General features: G+C 33.7%; 2 protein-coding genes across 2 annotated transcripts in view; one reads left to right on the forward strand and one right to left on the reverse strand.

Annotated features, from left to right (window-relative positions):
- Window positions 1-22213, forward strand: part of Dtwd2 (DTW domain containing 2) — a 170474-nt gene that overhangs the window by 109188 nt on the left and 39073 nt on the right. The gene's annotated exons all lie outside the window — the stretch shown is intronic.
- LOC124986918 (39S ribosomal protein L42, mitochondrial-like) lies at window positions 13515-13991 on the reverse strand. The gene has a single exon (XM_047555748.1). The coding sequence runs from the start codon at window positions 13989-13991 to the stop codon at window positions 13515-13517; it is 477 nt and encodes a 158-aa protein (XP_047411704.1).

A 22213-nucleotide genomic window follows, 5' to 3' on the forward strand; every position in this document is an offset into this window, starting at 1 on the left:
AGAACCAACTTTTTGTTTTGTCAATTTTTTGAATTGTTTCTTTTGTTTCAATTTCATTGATTTCAGCTCTGATTTTAATTATTTCCTGTCTTCTATTACTTTTGCTGTTATTCTATTCTGTTCTTCTTTTTCTAGGACTTTGAGCTGTAATGTTAGGTCATTTAGTTGTTGACTTTTCATTCTTTTCTGGAATGCGCTCCATGCAATGAATTTTCCTCTTAGTACCGCTTTCATAGTGTCCCAGAGGTTTAAATATGTTGTATCGTCATTCTCATTGACCTCTAAGAATTTATTTATCTCCTCCCTGATATTTTCTGTTATCCATGTTTCACTCAATAGCATATTATTTAGTCTCCAGGTGTTGGAGTAATTTCTGTTTTTTATTTTGTCATTTATTTCTACTCTCAGTCCATTATGATCTGATAGAACACAAGGCAGTATCTCTATTTTTTTGCATTTCCTAAGGGCTGCTTTGTGGCATAACATATGGTCTATTTTTGAGAAGGTTCCATGTGCTGCTTGAAGAAAGTGAATCCGCTCATTGATGGATGGAATATTCTATATATGTCTATTAAGTCTAGGTTGTTGATTGTGTTATTGAGTTCTATGGTTTCTTTGTTCGGTTTTTGTTTGGAAGATCTCTCTAGTGGTGAGAGCGGTGTGTTAAAGTCACCCAGAATTATTGTGTTGTGGTCTCTGTGATTCCTGAAATTGAGAAGGATTTGTTTGATGTACAGGGATGCACCATTGTTTGTGGCATAAATATTTACTATCGTTATGTCTTCCTGATATATGGTTCCCTTAAGCAATATGAAATGTCCTTCTTTATCCCTTCTGACTAACTTTGGCTTGAAGTCCACTTTATCTGATATAAGGATGGAAACGCCCGCTTTTTTACTGAGTCCATGTGCATGGTAGGTTTTTTCCCATCCTTTCACTTTTAGTCTGTGGATGTCTTTTTCTATGAGATGAGTCTCTTGCAGGCAGCATATTGTTGGATCTTTCTTTTTAATCCATTCTACCAGTCTATGTCTTTTGATTGATGAGTTTAGGCCATTAACATTCAGGGTTATTATTGAGGTATGATTTGTATTCCCAGTCATTTGACTTATTTTTGGTTTTTAAGTTGGCTTGGTTTCTCCTTGAAGTGGTTTTTCTCTAAGGTAGTTCCTCCCTTTGCTGACCTCCATTGTTGTTTTTCATTTCCTCCTCATGGAATATTTTGTGGAGAGCATTCTGTAGTGCAGGCTATCTATTTGTAAATTCTTTTAACTTTTGTTTATCATGGAAGGATTTTATTTCATCTTCAAATCTGAAGGTTAGTTTTGGTGGGTATAAGATTCTTGGTTGGCAACCATGTTCTTTCAGAGCTTGAAATATGTTGTTCCAGGCTCTTCTAGCTTTTAGAGTCTGGGTTGAGAAGTTGGCTACTATCCCTATTGGTCTCCCCCTATATGTAATCTGATGCTTTTCTCTCGCGGCCTTCAAAATCCCATCTTTATTTTGAATATTAGGCATTTTCATTATAATGTACCTTGGTGTGAATCTGTTGTGATTTTGTGCATTTGGTGTTCTGTAAGCCTCTTGTATTTGATTTTCCATTTCATTCTTCAGGCTTGGGAAATTTTCTGATATTATTTCATTGAATAGGTTGGTCATTCCTTTGGTTTGTATCTCTGTGCCTTCCTCATTCCCAATAACTCTTAAATTTGGTCTCTTCATGATATCCCATAGTTCTTGGAGATTCTGTTCATGATTTCTTACCATTTTCTCTGTTTGGGCAACTTTATTTTCAAGATTAAGTATTTTGTCTTCATTGTCTGAGGTTCTGTCTTCCAAGTGATCTAGTCTTTTGGTGATGCTTTCCATTGAGTTTTTTATTTGGTTTATTGTTTCTTTCATTTCAAGGACTTCTGTTTGTTTTGTTTTTTTGAGAATTTCTATCTCTTTGTTGAAATGATCTTTTGCTTCCTGCAGGTGCTCTTTCAGCTTATTGGTATTATCATTCATTTCCTGCATTTGCTCTCTTATCTGATCCTTTGCTTCGCGAATCATCTTATTCCTGTATAATCTGAAGTCCTTTTCTGACATTTCTTCTAACATACTGTCATTGGATTCTATTAATATCGAATCTAGGTTTGTTTGGATCATTTTCTTCCCTTGTTTTTTCTTGTTGTTCATGTATCTTCCCCTCTAGCAGTGCAGATCTGGGGTATTGCAGATTTCCCCCTATAGGCTTATAGTGGCCCTATATGTTTCCAAAACCCTTTCTTTAAGGGGAGATCAATATTAGCAGTGCCCAATTCAGTCACTATGCAATCCTAGACCAAATAGCCCCTATGAGGACAATAACAAAATTGTTATAATAAACAGAATGAGTTCAAATATTATCTTCAATAAAACAAATTTGCAATAAGGTCTGCAGTTTCTAATGGAGGACAAAGAGTATGCAGATGGATGTAGAATGTGGCTGTTAATGGAATAAGAAAAGAATATACAGAAGTTCTAGATAATAGAAAGTGTGAGAGTGTAATCAAAAGAAATTGGATGTTAGCATGCAAAAAAGGGAGAAAGAGACTGAGGGAACAGGTGAACAAAAGGAAAAGAGAGCAAGAAAGGTAAAGAAATAAAAACTTAAATTTTTTCAATAGGAGACAAAAGAAAATCTACAGTATAACAGTCATATAGTAATGAAACCTCCCAGTGTTCAGTAGCCTGATGCATGAGAGGTACCTGACAGTGAGCTTCAAGCCTCCAGCAGGCGTCTCAGGATGGGATTTGCCCCATCTAAAGATTGGAGCTCTGGCTTCCAGGATTATCCAAGATGGCCACTCTGGCTTCGAAATGTGTTGGCAAATGGGGAGCTGCAGCTCAGATTGTGGACGTGGTCAGCTGGAGGTCCTGGAGGCGGGATGCGGTTGGTCAGGCCGGGGTCCTGGAGGTCCAGTGTGTTTGGTGTGGTTGCAGGATCCTGGAGGCCGGGTGCAATAGTCGGTCTGGGGTCCCGGTGATAGGACGCAGTCAGTTGGTCTGGGGATCCTGGCGGCAGGGAGCAGTCAGTCGATGTGAGGGCCCCAGAGACAGGGAGTGATCGGTTGGGCTGAGGGATCCTGGACACAGGGCTCATTCAGTCCGTCCAGCCGTCCTATGGGGCCTAGCTGTTGTCTCAAAATGGCGGCAGGCACGTGTAATCAAACCTGCAGGTACTGTGACAGAGAAGTTCCAGGCAACAGCAGGCAGCTGGTGCTCCAGTGGCGGTTGGCAATCAGTTTGCTGACTGTTGTTGGATGATCAGGAGGTGAACCTCCTGCGTTGGGTGATGGATAGGTGTAAGGCAGGGGATGGACCGGCCAGAGGCAGGCAAATGGCAGATGATAGGCACCTGACAGTGAGCAATCTGCACTCAAAAAAGGCGTCGATATGCTGGCTGACTGCAGGTAAGCACAGCAAACAAATGGGGTAAACACCAGGGAATCGATAAGCAGCAAAAACTGCCTCACAAAGAAACAGATATCCTCTGCTTGAAACCGGAGTTACAGAGGGACAAGAAACGCAGCCTCCCTCTAGTCCGCCATCTTGGATCCCCAAGAATTTTTGCATGTATGTTCATTAGGGATATTGGTCTAAAGTTTTCTTTCCTCGATGTGTCTTTGTCTGGTGTTGGTATTATGATATTAGCTTCATAGAATGAGTTTGGTTCCTTCCTTTTCTATTTCATGGGATACTTTGAGGAGTATTGGAATGAGTTCTTCTTTGAAGGTCTTGTAAAACTCGGCTGAGAATCCATCTGGTCCTAGACTTTTCTTGGTTGGTAGGATTTTGATGACTTATATTTCACTGCTTGAAACTATCTATGTAAATTGTGTATGTCATCCAGATTCAGTTTGGGTGGATCATGTGTCTCTACAAACCTGTCTATGTCTTCAAGATTTTCTGTTTTGTTGGAGTATAGATTTTCAAAATAGCTTATTTTGAAAGTGGATGTGGACTTAAGCAAAGACAAAAGATAAGCAAGGAAAAAACTTACAACTTATATCACATGATGTAATCATTTTTAGAAATGAAAGATTAATAATTTTGTAGGAGAATAGGCAGAATTAATAAACTTTTTTTTGTTGTTGTTTTAAATTGTTATGGTTTAGATGTGAAGTGTCCCCCTAAAGCTTATATTGGAGAAAATACAAAAATGTTAGAGGTGAAATGATTACATTATGATAATTGTAACCTAAATCTGTGGATTGATCCACTGCTACAGATTAACTGGGTGGTAACTGTATGCAGGTAAGGTATGGCTGGAAGAAGTAGGTCACTGTGGTGTGCCTTTGGGGTTTATAGTTCGTCCCTGATGAGCAGAGCTTTTTCTCTGTTTCCTTTCATGTCCTGAGCTGCTTTCCTTTGCTGTGCCCCTTTGCCTAAATGTTCTGCCTCACCTTGGGCCCAGAGTTATGCAGATGGCTGACCATAGATGAACCTCTGAGACTGTGAGCCAAAATCCTTGCTTTCTCTAAGTTGTTCTGGTAGGGTATTTTGATCATAGCAACAATAAACTAATATATTGCCCTCAGATATATGAAAAAGAGGCTCAAGCTCAGTCCTAACAAGGATAATGCATATTAAAACTCTACCCAGATACCATGTCTGTACTGTTAAGTCATCAAAAATCCCAAACAGCATATTCTATTATTAAGACTGTAGGTAAACATGGGCTTTCATGTATCATTTGAAGGAATACAGAATGTTATAGTGCTGTCAAGGGTAATTTGATGGTATTTAGCAAATACTCCTTTGATGCAGTGATTGCTATGATTCCAGCCCAAAGATTAATGCAATGCTATTTATTGTGTTTTTGTCTTTTTAAGTATCAAATGACTAGACAAACAGTTTAAGTATCGAAAATGGACTGGTTGCATAAACTGTAGTATAGCCACATGATCAGTTTGTATTTGATTGCAAAAAAGGAACATAAAAAAGGATAATATGTAGATATTCTTAAGGATAAAGGGGAAAGTGCAAGGTGCTAAACTGTGTTTATAATATGCTACTTTTGGTGTAAAAAAGGAAAGTGAATTTATATATGTTATATTCATTTAAGGTTACCTATTAAAATTGATATATATTATAAACAATAAACTTTTATAACATATTACATAGTAACATAGCTAGTATAACATGTTAATATAAAATATATATTTCTATATAATATGCACTGTTTATATTTTCATATAAAGCTGTAGAATAATAAATCCAAAATCGTTATTTAGGAGTGAGGGAAAGAATAGGTAGAGGGGCAGACATTGAAGCAAAATTTCTGTAAGCATGTCTTGTTATACATACACACTAGAACTGTATAAATATTTTACATGAACAAATAATTATATCCAGAAGAAAAAATGAACCCAAATATTGGTACCAAGAACAAAGGTAGCATCAAAACTAAGGACATTATATTAAAAAGATACAGGAGCCAATTAAAGTGGCCCAGGAGATGGGAGAATCTAAGTATCTAAAATACTAATCACAGCATTTAAAAATGTTTATTATCTGAAACCTGCAAAACATGCCATGAATTCATGATACTAAAAATACAAATGATAAATCAAATATTGGTTTTCACTGACATGCATTAGATTTTCATCTCATTCTGTAAATCTATAAGTACTCTATTCTTTCCCTTTATCCTTCCTTTCTTATGGACATTGTATTTCAGGGTTACTAAATAGTTAGTGGAAAAAGACTTTTTTATATACAAATTTTAACTAATAAATATGAGGAAATCTAGACTTAGAAAAATTGCAGTCTTGCAACTCTTCACTGAAATAGTGGTTCTAGGTAGTGATTATCAATGGTTGCTGAATGAGTAGACAAGTAGAAACTCTCTTATGGAGAAATCAGAATGTTGACACTTAAATTTGTGATGAATTTCTAGTTCCCATCACTAATGGCGGAATGATGAGGTATTGTGTGTCTCATAATAGGCTGCAATGGATTTGAAATATTAGCATACTATCTTTGAAATAGTCTTATTTAAAAGAAGGAATTGGACCTTAAATGTGTGGACTTTGTATCATAATTTGAAAAAAATCAATTGTAAACATTTTTGAGACAGTTTGGAAATGTGACTAAAGATTTGTTATTTGATGATATGAAGGTATAATTAGTAATTCTGTTAGATTTAATAAAGGTATGGTAATGATTTTAATTCCTAATCACTTATATTTATACATGGAAACTTTTAGGAATAAAATAGCACAAAATTTGTCTTTTGGTTTAGCATTAAAAAGAAAAAAAAAGGGAGGAGAAGAAAAAGTGGGGATAGACGAAACAGAACTGGAAAAATGTTGATAATTGTGGAGTCTGGATATTGTATACAAATGTGGTTCATTGTATTATTTTATTTTTGGACTTTTTTGAAATAGTTGAGGAGCCTCTAACATACACAGTTTTAAAAAACAGACACTGGGAAGACAGTCACATATTTTCCAGAGAAACTGTTCTCACCAACTCCAACAGTCTTAGTGCTATTAATTCTACAGGTCTCTGTTGAAATCAGTAACCTGTATAGGGAAATCTGTTTTTGAAATTATGTAGCTTATCTGACTTCAGTTTTCTTTTCTGAAACCCTTAGTACTTTATCTTTATGTCTTCTCTCTTTAAATGGCAGGAAATATCTCATTTGGAAATATCCCAAGGTTTTGCAGTCTCTCTAAGGCCAAAATCTTTTGTGTCATATGAATGTTTATATATTTTTATTGCCACAATAATGCTGTGTATACACAAAATCTTAGTAGCATATAGCAGTAATTTATTGTGCACATAAATGGATGTGGGTCTGTGGGGTATTTTCTAGGTGAAGTCTATTGATCTTGACTGGATTTAGTCTAATAACTAGTAAAGGCTGACTAGGTCACTGATGTGATTAAATTCTGTACCACTTGCTTCTCATCCTTCTGTAAGCTATACCAGGTATATTTTCATGATGATAAACAGATGTATAAGAGGAAACAAGCAACTCCAGTTGCACAAACACTTTTCCAGTGCTCACTCTAGAGCTATTTATTCTCTATTATAAAAGAGAATAAAGCCCTTATGTATACCTAATTTAATACCCTTGAATCATGAGATATTCTATTCTGGCTGGTAGGAGAAGACAAATATTTAGTACTGTGTCTGCCAGTCACTGTTATCACTCATTACTTTAGGTGACTTAAATATGTGAGGTTCCTTAAATACAATATAAAAAGCAATAACTACAAAAGATTTATAAATTCATTTCATTAAAATTAACTTCAAAAGACATTAGAGTGAAATTCTAACTCACAGTGAAGAGATAATCTGTAATATATAAGGGATCCTACAAATTAATTAGTAAGAAGGTAGAGAACCTGATATTGCAAAAAATGGGCAAAAAATTTGAATCAGTGTTTATCACCACCCCTCCACAATGGTCAATGAGCATATGACAAGGTTCATGACAGTGTTTGTTAATAGGAAAGTAGAAATAAACCACCATATGGCCAAAATAAAAACTCACTTTGTAAAAATATATTAAGTCCTATACATATCAAGACTTTGCATTATATATATTTATATACATAACATACACACCAATTATACTTCATTAAAAAAAAGTTATTAACACACACACAGACAAATAGGAAGTTCACTCACCTAGTTAGTGACAGGGTAGAGAGTACTGTTGAGGTCTCCTAAATTATAAAAGAGTTTTAATGAAAAAAATGCATGTATCCCATTTCTTTGTTAAAAAATAGACAATAAAAAAATCTTTCCTTGGTTTCATTGGAATGAAAGTAAAGGATATACAGGAGTTTCATAAACTGACAAATACCATAGAAAAAAAGAAAAAATATACAAAATATTCACAAAGACCATTTTATTCCCACTAGATTGGCAAACAATTCTTAAAAGTCTAATAATACCAAATACAGGAGATGTTATGGAGCAAATGGAACTCTTATTCACTACTAAAAGGCATATAAAGTGTTACTATTTTGGAACACAATTAGCCAGTATTTCATTAAATCGCAGATTTTTATAATCCAGTACTGACCAGTTCTACTCCGAGGCATGTGCTTTGGTGAAATTCCTGCACTCCTAGACCAAGATACATGAATTTTTATTACTTTTCTTTTAATAACAAGTAACTTTAAATATCCCAAATGTTTCAGTAACTAGGAAGACTGAAATGAAAATATATGTATTGTAGCTATAAGAATCAATACAAATGAATCCCTATTATAGAATACTGCTAAAAAGAGAAGACACAGAAGAATACCTACCTTTTTAAAACATAAAGTTTAAAAATAGGCAAAATTTAATGATGTTTTATGTATGATTCCTAAAAGTAAGAGAATTATAAAAAATGTAGAGTAGTGGTTATCTTCTCCCTCTTCTTCTTTCTCTCTCAGGATGTGGAGAATTTAGGATGAAGCATCCTGAAAGTGTCAATCATTTTGGTCTATTCTCTTTTTTAAATTAGTTATTAGAGTTTCTAGGGGTGTCAGTTTTAGTCTTACACTTCATAACTCAAATATTACCTACTGTTTTCTGTAGATGTTAAAAATAACTATATTTTAAAAATTGAAGTGTTAGAAGTATAAATTTTATACAGTTAATATTCATTATCTCTAGATGACTTTTTAACATTTATGCTGTACTTTTCTAAGTTTTGTAAGTCTTTTATACTTAACAGTTAAGATTTTCATTTATTTTTTACTTTCATCACAGGCAGGGTGATCAATAATTACCTGTGGATTCAAATTTCAGAGGAGAGTTTCCATGAATAGTCTCTTAGAGCTTCCATAATACATGGATAATTTTCTTGGTCAAAGTGATCCTGCCCCACTTTCTCCCTAACCTCACTTTTAACTAAATATTCCATGTTCAAGAAGACTAGGATCAACCTACTGCAGTCACACAGAGGCAGCCAACATGCTTCTTTATGATGAGAAAAAAATTGCTTATATTTAGAAAAAACAATGAAGATTGTAGAAAAGACAGTGATAATTACAGGAAATAAAAGCACAAATGTAAAATTTTCCAATAGTTTGCTAAGGAGTGTGGTGACCTTGAGTTATATTCCATCCTATTAAGCCATTTTGTCAGATTTAATACCAAGGATATTTATTTTTGAAAATCATGAGGTCCAATATTTACTCTCTTTTCAGATTTTCCAGTAACCATCTATATCTTTCATATAGTATTTTGTTAGTTAAATTTGGGTTAGTATTTTCTTTATGGATATAATATGCTTAATTATTCACTTATACAATATTATTAAATAATTCCAAGCCATTCATCTTTAGTAAAAGTTTATTTTAAAGTTGTGCAGTGAATATCCTTTGTCAGCAAGACACTTCCTTTTTAATAGCTTTTTATCATCAATAACAAAATGTAAATGTTATTATATGAAATTTGGATAAAAGATAATCAGCATTTTAATTTTTTTAAGAATTTTTTTCACAATACCTTTATTTTGTTTATTTTTATGTGGTGCTGAGGATCAAACATGCTAGGCAAGTGCTATACTACTGAGCTATCACTCCCAACATTTTAATTTTAAAGGAACAAAAATTTAAATACTGTGGTTATTAAAATAAGATATTTATAGTTAAATATTTAGCAAAGTTGGCTTAATATATGCAAATCAATAAACATAATATAGTACATAAATAGAATGAAGGTTAAAATCACATAATTATCTCAAATAGATATAGAAAAAAAGTCTTTGATAAAATTCACTAGCCCTCATGATAAAAGCCAAGAACAAATTAAGTATCATATCTCAACTAAGACACACTTCTAGCCAGCTTCATACTCAATGGGGAAAAACTGGAAGTGTTTTCTCTGAGATCAGGAACAAGACAAGGATGTTCACTTGTACTATTCTTCAATATAGTAGTATAAATTCTAGCCAGAGTAATTAGGCAAGAGAAATTAATAAAAAGGATATAAATAGAAAAGGAGGAAGTCAAGTTATATGAAATCCTAAAGACTTACCAAAAGAATTTTAGAACTGATAAATTAAGTAAAATTGCAGAATACAAAAATCAATATACAAAAATCAGAAGTCTTCTAGATACCAATGATGAACTTGCTGAGAAAGAAATTAGGAAAGCAATTCCATGTACAATAACCACACTCACAAAAAAATCAATAAACCTAAGGATGTGAAAGCACTCTACAATGAAAATTTTAAGACACTGAATAAACTGAAGATGCTAGAAGGGGGAAAGACCTCCCATATTCATGGGTTGAGTGAATTAATATTGTTAAAAATAACCATATTACTGAAAACAATCTACAGATTCATTGCAGTTTCTATTATCAATGGCATTCTTCACAGACCTAGAAATAACAATCCTAAAACTCTTACGGAAACACAAATATCCCAAATAGTTAAAACAATATTGAGCAAAAACAAAAACAAAAACAAAAACAAAAAAACAAAAACAAAAAAAAACAAAGCTGAAAGAATCACAGTACCTGATTTCAAAACATGCTACAGAACCATAGTAACAAAAGCAGTTATGGTATTGACACTAAAAGAGACCTGTAGATCAGTGGAACAGAAGATCAAGAAAAATCCATGCATCTTCAACCAACTGACTATCAAAGATGTTAAAAACATGTTGGAGAGCCTCTTCAACAAACGGTGCTGGAAAAACTGGACATTCATCTATAGAAGACTGAAACTAAACTCCCATCTCTCACCCTGTACAAAAGCCAACTGAAAATGAGTCAAAGACCTTAATAGAAGACACAAAGCTTTGAAACTTCTAGCAGAAAATATGGGGGAAATGATTTAAGATATGGCACAGACTGTAGTTTCCTGGATAAGATTCCAGTAGCCCAGGAAACAGAAGAAAGAATTGACAAATGGGATTAAATAAATCAAATTAAAAGCTTCTGGTCAGCAGAGTGAAGAGATAGCCTACACAATGGGAAAAAATCTTAGCCAACTATTCTTTTGACAGAGAAGTAATATCCCAAAATAAATAAAGAACCCAAAAAACTTAACAACAGCCTACCAAATGATCCAGTCGATAAATGGGCAAATAACCCAAATAGATGCTTCACAAAAGAGGAATTTCAGATGACCAATAAATATATGAAAAAAAGCTTCATATCTTAGCAGGGAAATGCAAATCAAAACTACTAGCAGGGAAATGCAAATTAAAACTACCTCGAGGGCTGGAGTTGTAACTTGGTGGTAGAGCATTTGCCTAGCATATGTGAGGCTTTGGGTTCAATCCTAGCACCACATAAAAATAAATAAATATATAGATAGATAAAATAAAGGTATTATGTCTATCCACAACCAAAAAAAAAAAAAAAAAAACAACAACAAACCCAACTACCTTGAGATACCATCTTATCCCAGTTAGAGTAGCTATTAAAAATAAAGAAAGAAAGGCCGGTGAAAGTGAGAAAAAGGAACTCTTATGTACTGTTGGTAGGAATGCAAATTACTACAAGGACTATGGAAAACAGTGTGGAGGTTCCTAAAAAAAATTAAAACTAGAACACCATATGATCCAGCTATATTTGTATGGCATTGGCATAAAAAGAGATCTGTAGAACAGTGGAACAAAAGTAGAATCAGAGACCCAGAAATAAATCCAAACATCTTCAGTCAACTGATTCTTTACAGTGGTGCCAAATGCCACTTCTGAGTATATCTGAAGTTAATGAAGTCAGCATACAAAAAACATGCTTGCATACCCAGGTTCTTTGCAGCAATAGCCAAGATTTAGAAACAGCCTAGGTGCCCATCCACAGATGAATGGATAAATAAAATATGGTATACATACAAATGGAGTATTATTCAGCTATACAGAAGAATGAAATCCTGCCATTTGCAGGAAAATGGGTGGAACTGGAAAACATGTTCAGTAAAATAAGCTAGACACCAAAAGACAAATATTGCATGTTTTCTCAGATGTGGAAACTAAAAGACAACAAATAAAAAAAGAGGATCTAATAGAAAAAGAACTGTTAGGGTCTAGAAAGAGGGTGAAAGAGAGAAGTAGAAGAGAGGAAGTGAATGATAGGAGAAGGGAGGGAAGACATAATCAAAGCTCAATATATGTATGGAAATGCCATAGTGAAACTCATTAAATTGTATAATTAATATGTGTTAATAATAATAGTAAAACTTTATATAGAATGTGAAATGTCTTTGAAATCTATGAATAATATATATGTGATCATGAAATTCTGGTGTCCCATCATATCAAGTCTATGCCTATTTGATAATTTAGAAAACTTTGGTATCTCATACACTGTGTGTGTGTGTGTGTGTGTGTGTGTGTGTGTGTACGTAGACAAATATAATGGTTGTAGGAAAAGGTTTTGTGTCATCTACTTTTCTTAGGACAATACATATAAAATATTCCATGTTTATTCCCTTAAGAAATTTTTCTCCTGATATGTACTCTAAAAATATCACTTTAAATTGAAGCATAATTTTTAGAAAAGACAACTTACCTATATTCTCAACATAGATAATAACATGCTAAGTTTTGCTTTGGTTGAACAAAAGTTCCTGGATACGAAAAGAAATTGAAGAAAATCTTTGGATGTGTGTTTTGCATTATAAAAAATTAGAATTCATAGAGTAAGAGAAAGTAATTTTTAAAATACTTCTAAGAAAGAATTAGATAAGCATGGCATATTTTATAATTAAACACAGTTTAATCATTTGGATCATAAATTCTAAGCACTTTTAATAGATTCCTCAGTTTAAATAGGAATGTATTTTTTTATTTAATAGAGTGAATGTCTAAATTTCTAATTCTTGAAGGAATTTGGTGCAATCAGTGTGCTATCCTGCTTTATAGACTTAATCAAGTCTCTCAAAAGATACAAATTATGACTATTACTGTTTTCCAATTTTCAGTTTTCCCTTTTTTAAAAATGGATAAAGAAACTGTGGTATACATACACAACAGAATATCATTCAGCCATAAAGAAGAATAATATTATGGCATTTGCAAATAAATGGATGGAATTGGAGAATATCATGCTGTGTGAAGTAAGCCAATTCCAAAAAACCAAAGGCCAAATGTTTTCCCTGATAAGTGGATTATGATATATAATGGGGGTGGGGGGTGGGGAGTGAGAGAAGAATGGAGGAACTTTAGATTATGTAGAAGGAAATGAGAGGGAGGGAGTATATGAAAAATGGTGGAATGAGACAGACATCATTACCCTATGTACATGTATGATTACACAGATGGTATAAATCTACATCATGTACAACCATAGAAATGAAATGATGTACCCATCTTGTGTACAGTGAATCAAAATGCAGTCTGTAAAAAATTAAAAAAATAGTTAAAAAAGAAAAAATAAATATATATTCTAACATGAAAAGACATATTATTATCATTTTACTATATAGCATATTAGTGAATATACCAGATTGCATATTCTTAAATGGCAAATGAGATATTGGATAGCACTTTTCTTTGATTCTCCCAAGAATCTCAATATCATCTGTCTTTTGGAGGATTCAGATTCTTACGACATCTGTGATGCTGTCCATGAGGATACCAATGATGCTCAGTAGTAAATAACATTTTGCTAAGTTTTTCTTTCATGGGTCCTTGCTCAAGGTGTTTATCTTTTTCTTCTAATCTGGTTTTTAGCACTTGATCATGTGCTTCTTCATTATTGTGCACAGGATCTGGTTTAGGGATAGGTTGTGTGTGTTCACATGGGACATCCACAGAAGGGTGGTAGCATACCATTGTCCTGCTATCAGATGTCAAAGTACGCTTTACTTTGCAATTATGGTCATCTGGAAGAGAAGAAAATGTAGATTTATGACAAACACCAGATAAAACTCCATTTTGAATTGAAAATAAATGCTTCAAGAAAGTTTTCTTTGATATCACCCACTTTAATGCTGTTGCTGCCTGTGTTATAAAATGATCAAATGATAGGATGACAGATGTTCTGAAGAGCATCCACCTTTAAGACTGCTTCTGGGCACACCAATTTTTTTTCATGTTGCCTCCCAATTTTCAATTTTCTATGTAAAATTTGTTAATTATTTATAGTAGTTTATCAGTTTTTAAAGTTTTAATTCAGACACAAATCCCTAAACTCTTTAAATAGTCCCTCTCTCCATTCTTCGTCCCTACAACTCCTTCCCCCCAAAAGTCACCAGAAGTCCTAAATTTAGGTATTTGTGGCTGGATTTGGCATGGATAATTCATAACTATAGTTGTTATGTGTGACTGTGATCAGTGTTCATTAGTGTGACTCATATTTATTGAGTAGCATCTACTATTTTGGGGCACTGTTCTAGACACTAGAACACAAAACTAAGTACAATAAATAACCACTGAAATTAGTATGTAATTACAATGATATGAACTTAATTCCATCTACATTGATTATTTCTCTTTTAGACAAGGTCAACATTCTAATAAGGGACACAAAGCCACAAAATCTTTTTAACTATTAGCATGGCTTCTATCTTAAATAATTCTCGCCCCAGTTACAGTATTTAATTTCAAGTTATCATCATTATCTCTAACCTGCTTTCCTGCAAACAGAATAAGGGGTGCTTTAAAATGCAGATTTTATTCAGGTTGGATTCAGGAAGACCTCTCTAGCATTTGAGAACTAGATAAATAGTAGTTATCCAGGCAAGGAGTAGGATAAAGAAACTTGTAGACCACCACCCTTAGTCTGACTGGTAGGTAGTAAGGGGGTGAGAAGAGTGTGGTTTTGATAAAATAGATGATTTATAGGGCTATTATAAGGATTTTACTTTGTTACAAGCTATTTATGGATTCTAATCTAAGTAATAGCATGATTCATTTGTTTATTTAATCATCTGGCTGGTGCATTGAGAATGATTTATAAGAAGGCTGAGTTAGAAGCAATATCTAGTTAAATGTTTTCAGGAATCCAGGTTAGAGATGATGATGATTTGAAATCGAATACTGCAATTGGGGAGTTTTTGAAGATAGAAGCCATGCTATTAGTTTAAAAGATTTTGTGGTTTTGTGTCCCTGTGTTAGGATGTTGACCTTGTCTAATAGAGAAATAATTAATGTAGATGGAATTAAGTTTTAAATATTCCCAATTAATTAAATATATATAAAGTTTTTATATGGATTAAGAAATGTGAATCTCAATAAGATGATATTGGTATAAACTATAAGAAAGCATTCATTGAGCAGAAGGTAAAAAGCAGAATAAACCACAGCTTGTTAAATATTATATATCATCTTTGTGATACTTAAAATTAGTGCTTATACAAATAAAACATACCACTGTTTTGATTGACTATGTAATGGAATTTCCATTAAATAATTTCAAAAGATGAATGGTAATCTTTATAAAAATTCAGTTTTAATTTGAAATCAGAATCCCCCTACTGAAAAGAAAAGAATTCCCTGTAATTTAATAAAGAAATTTTTTTCATTCATTTTTTTTATTGTAAACAAATGGGATACATGTTGTTTCTCTGTTTGTACATGGCGTAAAGGCATACCATTTGTGTAATCATAAATTTACATAGGGTAATACTGTTTGATTCTTTCTGTTATTTTTGCCCTTCGCCCCACCCTTCCAACCCCTCTTTTCCCTCTATACAGTCCTTCCTTCCTCCATTCTTGCCCCCCTCCCTAACCCTAACTCTAACCTTAACACTAACCCCTCCTACCCCCCATTATGTGTCATCATCCACTTATTAGCGATATCATTCGTCCTTTGGTTTTTTGAGATTGGCTTATCTCACTTAGCATGATATTCTCCAATTTCATCCATTTGCCTACAAATGCCATAATTTTATCATTCTTTATGGCTGAGTAATATTCCATTGTATATATATACCACAGTTTCTTTATCCATTCATCAATTGAAGGACATCTAGGTTGGTTCCACAATCTGGCTATTGTAAACTGAGCAGCTATGAACATTGATGTGGCTGTATCTCTGTAATATGCTGATTTTAAGTCCTTTGGGTATAGGCCAAGGAGTGGGATAGCTGGGTCAAATGGTGGTTCAATTCCATGTTTTCTAAGGAGTCTCCACATTGCTTTCCAGAGTGGCTGCACTAATTTGCAGCCCCACCAGCAATGTATGAGTGTACCTTTCTCCCCACATCCTCGCCAACACCTGTTGTTGCTTGTATTCTTGATAATCACCATTCTAATTGGGGTGAGATGGAATCTTAGGGTAGTTTTGATTTGCATTTCTCTTATTACTAGAGATGTTGAACATTTTTCCATATATTTGTTAATTGCTTGTAGATCTTCTTCTGTGAAGTGTCTATGCATTTCCTTAGCCCATTTGTCTATTGGATTATTTGTATTCTTGGTGTAGAGTTTTTTGAGTTCTTTATAGATTCTGGAGATTAGTGCTCTATCTGAAGAATGATTGGCAAAGATTTTCTCCCACTCTGTAGGCTCTTTCTTCGCATTGCTGATAGTTTCCTTTGCTGAGAGAAAGCTTTTTAGTTTGAATCTATCCCAGTTATTGATTCTTGCTTTTATTTCTTGTGCTATGAGAGTCCTGTTGAGGAAGTCTGGTCCTAAGCCGACATGTTGAAGCTCTGGACCTACTTTTTCTTCTATAAGATGCAGGGTCTCTGGTCTGATTCTGAGGTCCTTAATCCATTTTGAGTTTAGTTTCGTGCATGGTGAGAGATATGGGTTTAGTTTCATTCTGTTGCATATGGATTTCCAATTCTCCCAGCACCATTTGTTGAAGAGGCTATCTTTTCTCCATTGCATATTTTTGGCCCCTTTGTCTAGTATGAGAAAATTGTATTTATTTGAGTTTGTGTCTGTGTCCTCTATTCTGTACCATTGATCCACCTTTCTATTTTGGTACCAATACCATGCCGTTTTTGTTACTATTGCTTTGTAGTAGAGTTGAAGATCGGGTAGTGCGATATCCCCTGCTTCACTCTTTCTGCCAAGGATTGCTTTAGCTATTCTGGGATTTTTATTCTTCCAGATGAATTTCATAATTTCTTGCTCTATTTCTGTAAGGTACATCATTGGGATTTTAATTGGGATTGCATTGACTCTGTATAGCACTTTTGGTAGTATGGCCATTTTGACAATATTAATTCTTCCTATCCAAGAACATGGGAGATCATTCTATCTTCTGAGGTTTTCTTTAATTTCTTTCTTTAGTGTTCTGTAGTTCTCATTGTAGAGGTCTTTCACCTCTTTTGTGAGATTGATTCCCAAGTATTTTATTTTTTTCAATGCTATTGTGAATGGGGTAGTTTTCCTAATTTCTCTTTCTGAAGATTCATCACTTATGTATAAAAATGCCTTAGATTTATGTGCATTGATCAACTACTACTTTACTGAATTCACTTATGAGATCTAAAAGTTTTCTGGTGGAATTTCCTGGTTCCTCTAAGTATATAATCATATCATCAGCAAATAGGGATAGTTTGAGTTCTTCTTTTCCTATTCGTATCCCTTTAATTTCTTTGGTCTGTCTAATTGCTCTGGCTAGAGTTTCAAGGACGATATTGAATAGAAGTGGTGAAAGAGGGCATCCCTGCCTTGTTCCAGTTTTTAGGGGGAATGCTTTCAGTTTTTCACCATTTAGAATGATATTAACCATGGGCTTAGCATTGATGGCCTTTACAATGTTAAGGAATGTTCCCACTCTCCCTATTTTTTCTAGTGTTTTGAGCTTGAAGCGGTGCTGTATTTTATCAAATGCTTTTTCTGCATGTATTGAAATAATCATGTGATTCTTGACTTTAAGTCTATTGATATGGTGAATGACATTTATTGATTTCCTGATGTTGAACCAACCTTGCATCCCTGGGATAAAACCCACTTGATTGTGGTGCACTATCTTTTTAATATGTTTTTGTATGCGATTTGCTAAAATTTTGTTGAGAATTTTTGTGTCGATGTTCATTAAAGATATTGGTCTGAAATTTTCTTTCCTCAATGTGTCTCTGTCTGGTTTAGGTATCAGGGTAATATTGGCTTCATAGAATGAGTTTGGGAGGGTTCCCTCCTCTTCTATTTTATGGAATACTTTGAGAAGTATTGGAATGAGCTCTTCTTTAAAGGTTTTGTAGAACTCGACTGAGAACCCATCTGGTCCTGGACTTTTCTTTGTTGGTAGGCTTTTGATGACTTCTTCTATTTCATTACTTGAAATTGGTCTATTTAAATTGTGTATGTCCTCCTTGTTCAGTTTAGGCAATTCATATGTCTCTAGAAACCTGTTGATATCTTCGAAATTTTCTATTTTGTTGGAGTATAGATTTTCAAAATAGCTTCTAATTATGTTTTGTATTTCATTTGTGTCTGTTGTGATATTTCCTTGTTCATTCTGAATTTTAGTGATTTGGGTTTTCTCTCATCTTCTCTTTGTTAGTGTGGCTAAGGGTTTATCAATTTTGTTTATTTTTTCGAAGAACCAACTATTTATTTTGTCAATTTTTTGTATTGTTTCTTGTGTTTCAATTTTGTTGATTTCAGCTCTGAGTTTAACTATTTCCTGTCTTCTACTACTTTTGGTGTTGGTCTGTTCTTCTTTTTCTAGGGCTTTGAGCTGCAGTGTTAGGTCGTTGATTTGTTGAGTTTTACTTCTTTTACTGAATGCGCTCCGTGAAATAAATTTTCCTCTAAGTACTGCTTTCATAGTGTCCCAGAGATTTTGATATGATGTTTCTTTGTTCTCATTTACCTCTAAGAATTTTTTAATTTCCTTCCTAATATCTTCTGTTATCCATTCATCATATAATAGCACATTGTTTAATCTCCAGGTGTTGGAGTAGTTTCTTTTTTTTGCTCTTTCATTTATTTCTAACTTCAATCCATTATGATCTGATAGAATACAAGGTAGTGTCTCTATCTTCTTGTATTTGCTAACATTAGCTTTGTGGCATAATATATGGTCTATTTTAGAGAAGGATCCATGTGCTTCTGAGAAGAAAGTGTATTCGCTCTTGGTTGGATGGTTTATTCTATAAATGTCTGTGAAGTCTAAATTATTGATTTTGTTATTGAGATCTATGGTTTCTTTGTTCAATTTTTGTTTGGAAGATCTGTTCAGTGGTGAGAGAGGCGTGTTAAAATCACCTAGTATTATTGTGTTATGGTGTATTTGGTATCTAAAATTGAGAAGGATTTGTTTGACATACATGGATGAGCCACTGTTTGGGGCATAGATGTTTATGATTGTTATATCTTGCTGATTTATGCTTCCCTTAAGCAGTATGAAATGTCCTTCTTCATCCCTTCTAAGTTTGGCTTGAAGTCCACATTATCTGAAATGAGGATGGATACTCCAGCTTTTTTGCTGAGTCCATGTGCATGGTATGTTTTCCCCATCCTTTCACCTTTAGTCTGTGGGTATCTCTTTGTATGAGGTGAGTCTCTTGCAGGCAACATATTGTTGGATCTTTCTTTTTAATCCAATCTGCCAGTCTATGTCTTTTGATTGATGAATTCAGGCCATTAACATTCATGGTTATTATTGAGATATGATTTGTATTCCCGGTCATTTGGTTCATTTTTAAAATTTTATTTATTTATTTATTTTTTTGACAACGACTTGGTTCCTCCTTTATTTGACAGTTCCTCCCTTTGCTGATTTGCAAGAATTTTTTATCTCACATACTTTTCCCACATTCTTTTTACTGTTTGTTGTGGTTATCAGTGTATCAGGTGGCAGTCACTAAAAATGAATTCATTTATCAAATTCCATATCTGGCATTTTTCATACTGGCAAGTTGACTTTATGCCATCTTTCAGAGGAGAATACATTATCTGTCTTTGATGGTTATTACATGGAACTTTCATGTTGTTCAAACTGTGTTGGGATGGATTCATTTAAGAAATCCCATTCGCTTTTGGATTTTGCTATTTCACTCTTATGTAGTCTATTAGAACAAGTGTAGGCATTATCAAACATCTCAACATGTTAATTGCACTTGAAGGGACAATAATGTTAATTAAATTTCACAACCGTAAAATATAAAGCACAATTTCAAAACTTTTCAGCTCTTAGGAAAAATGATTATTATGTATTTGAGTTTTAAAACTTTATTAACCAATCAGACCTACTTATATCCCTGGCACTCAGTTGTAATGAGAAGAACATACTAATTTTGCTCATAATGTGGCTAATTATTGTTCTTTAAATAACAGTGAAATATATTTTCATGTATTTCAACTTAACTCTGTGTGTACATTTTTCTTCCATTTTGCTGAAAAAACAAAGGACGCATAATGTGAGATTTAATCAAAGCCCTATTGAGTGTTCAACTGACTGTTAGGAAATCAAGAGAATCCAAGAATTTTAAAATCTGATGGAATCTTAAGAATTCAGAGGGGAATAGACTTATTATTTCATATGTTAGGAAAATTTAACCCTGAAAAATAAGTAACCTATCTAAAGTCACACAGCTGATTACTGACAATTATCTTCTGCTTTAATTTGATTTTGGTATTTTGCATAGTAGAAAAAACTTCTAATTGGAAAGCACATTTATTAAGGTAATATTTATGAGAATTTCTTCCTTTCTTCCTTTCTTTTCTTTTTTTCTTTTGGTACTAGGGATTGAACTCAGGGGTGCTTAACCACTGAGCCACATTCCCATCCATTTTTATAGGGCCTCACTAAGTTGCTGAGGCTGGCTTTGAATCCACGATCCTCCTGCCTTAGCCTCCCCAACCCCTGGGATTACAGTCATGTGTCACCGCGCCTGGCTACTTATGAGAATTTCTAATAATGTTATAGGTGTGCATAAAAATACATGTTGAGTAAGAAATGCTTAAAAAGTTAACATTCTTATAGCCATTATTCATGTTAAGAAATAGAACATTGCTAAAACATTATACATCCCTAAAAGACTCCTTTTGCTACCATACATAATACCTACCCATCTCACTACTCCTTCTTTTATTCCTCAAGGTTACCATATTCTGACCTTCATTGTAATTTTTTTTATTTTTTTTATAAATTAGTGTTTTCTATTTTGTTAAAGACATTCATTCCTATTTTGGGTTTATAACCTTTTATGTATCTTTTAAAAACTTGAGTTTTTCTTTTATATTTGTCTTTAATGTACTCATAACTGAGTTTTTTTGTTTGGTATGAGCCAAGTCCAGTTTCACCTCACCCTCCCTTCTATGGCTACCCAGTTGTTTCAGCACTTACTGAAAAGGCCTTTTAAAATAACACTGCTTTGCAATGTTACCACCATCATTCAACATTTGTGCATATGCATGAAAATTTACTTCTGTGCTTTAAATACTATTCTAATGGTCTGTGTGTCTCTGTACCAGTTCCATGCTATCTTAATTAATTGCTTTATATTAAGTCTACCTGATAGGAAAAATCCTACTGCTTTTCATCAAGGTTATCTTGATATTTTTGTACTTTTCATTAACATAATTTCAGAATCAGGTTAATAAAATTCCCCAAAAATATTTCTTGAGATTCTTATTGATCTTCCATTAACTCATAGAACAAATTTCAAGACTTCTATATAATATTGTGTTTTTTTCCATGAATATTGTATATGTTTCCTTTTATTTAAGTTTTTTGTAACATTGCTTAGTAAATGACAAACTATTAGTGGGAGTGTTGACTGGTACAGCTATCATGGTAAGCAGTATTGAAATTTCCCAAGAAATTAAAAATAGAATTACAGAATGACGAAGCAATCCCATTTCTGGGCCATTTCTCATGTTCGTTACAACATTATGCACAACAACCTCGTTACAACAATAACCAAGATATGAAAACAACCAAAGTGTCTGTCAGCAGACAGAAGCATAAAGAAACAGTGGTGTGCACATACAATGGAATATTATTCAACCCAGAAGAGAACACAATTTTGCCATTTGCCATAGCATGAATTAGTCTGGAGGATATTGTGCTAAGTGAAATAAGTCAGACACAGAAAGAAAAAATATTGTGTGATCTCACATATATGTGGAATCTTTTAAAAAATTAACTGTGTAGATAGAGATTAAAATGGTTTTACCAAGGTTGGGATGGGGGAGTAGGAATTGGGGAGATGTAGGTAAGAGAAAACCAAGTGTCAGATTTGTAGGAATGATAATTCTAGAAATCTAACATACAATACAAGGACCACAAATTGTACTGTATGTGTGATTCATGCTGAGTAGATTTTATCTGCTCTTGCCACAAAAACAAGAGTAACTGAAATGAT

The sequence above is a fragment of the Sciurus carolinensis genome, chromosome 6 (genome assembly GCF_902686445.1).
Source record: "Sciurus carolinensis chromosome 6, mSciCar1.2, whole genome shotgun sequence".
Lineage (NCBI taxonomy): Eukaryota > Metazoa > Chordata > Mammalia > Rodentia > Sciuridae > Sciurus > Sciurus carolinensis.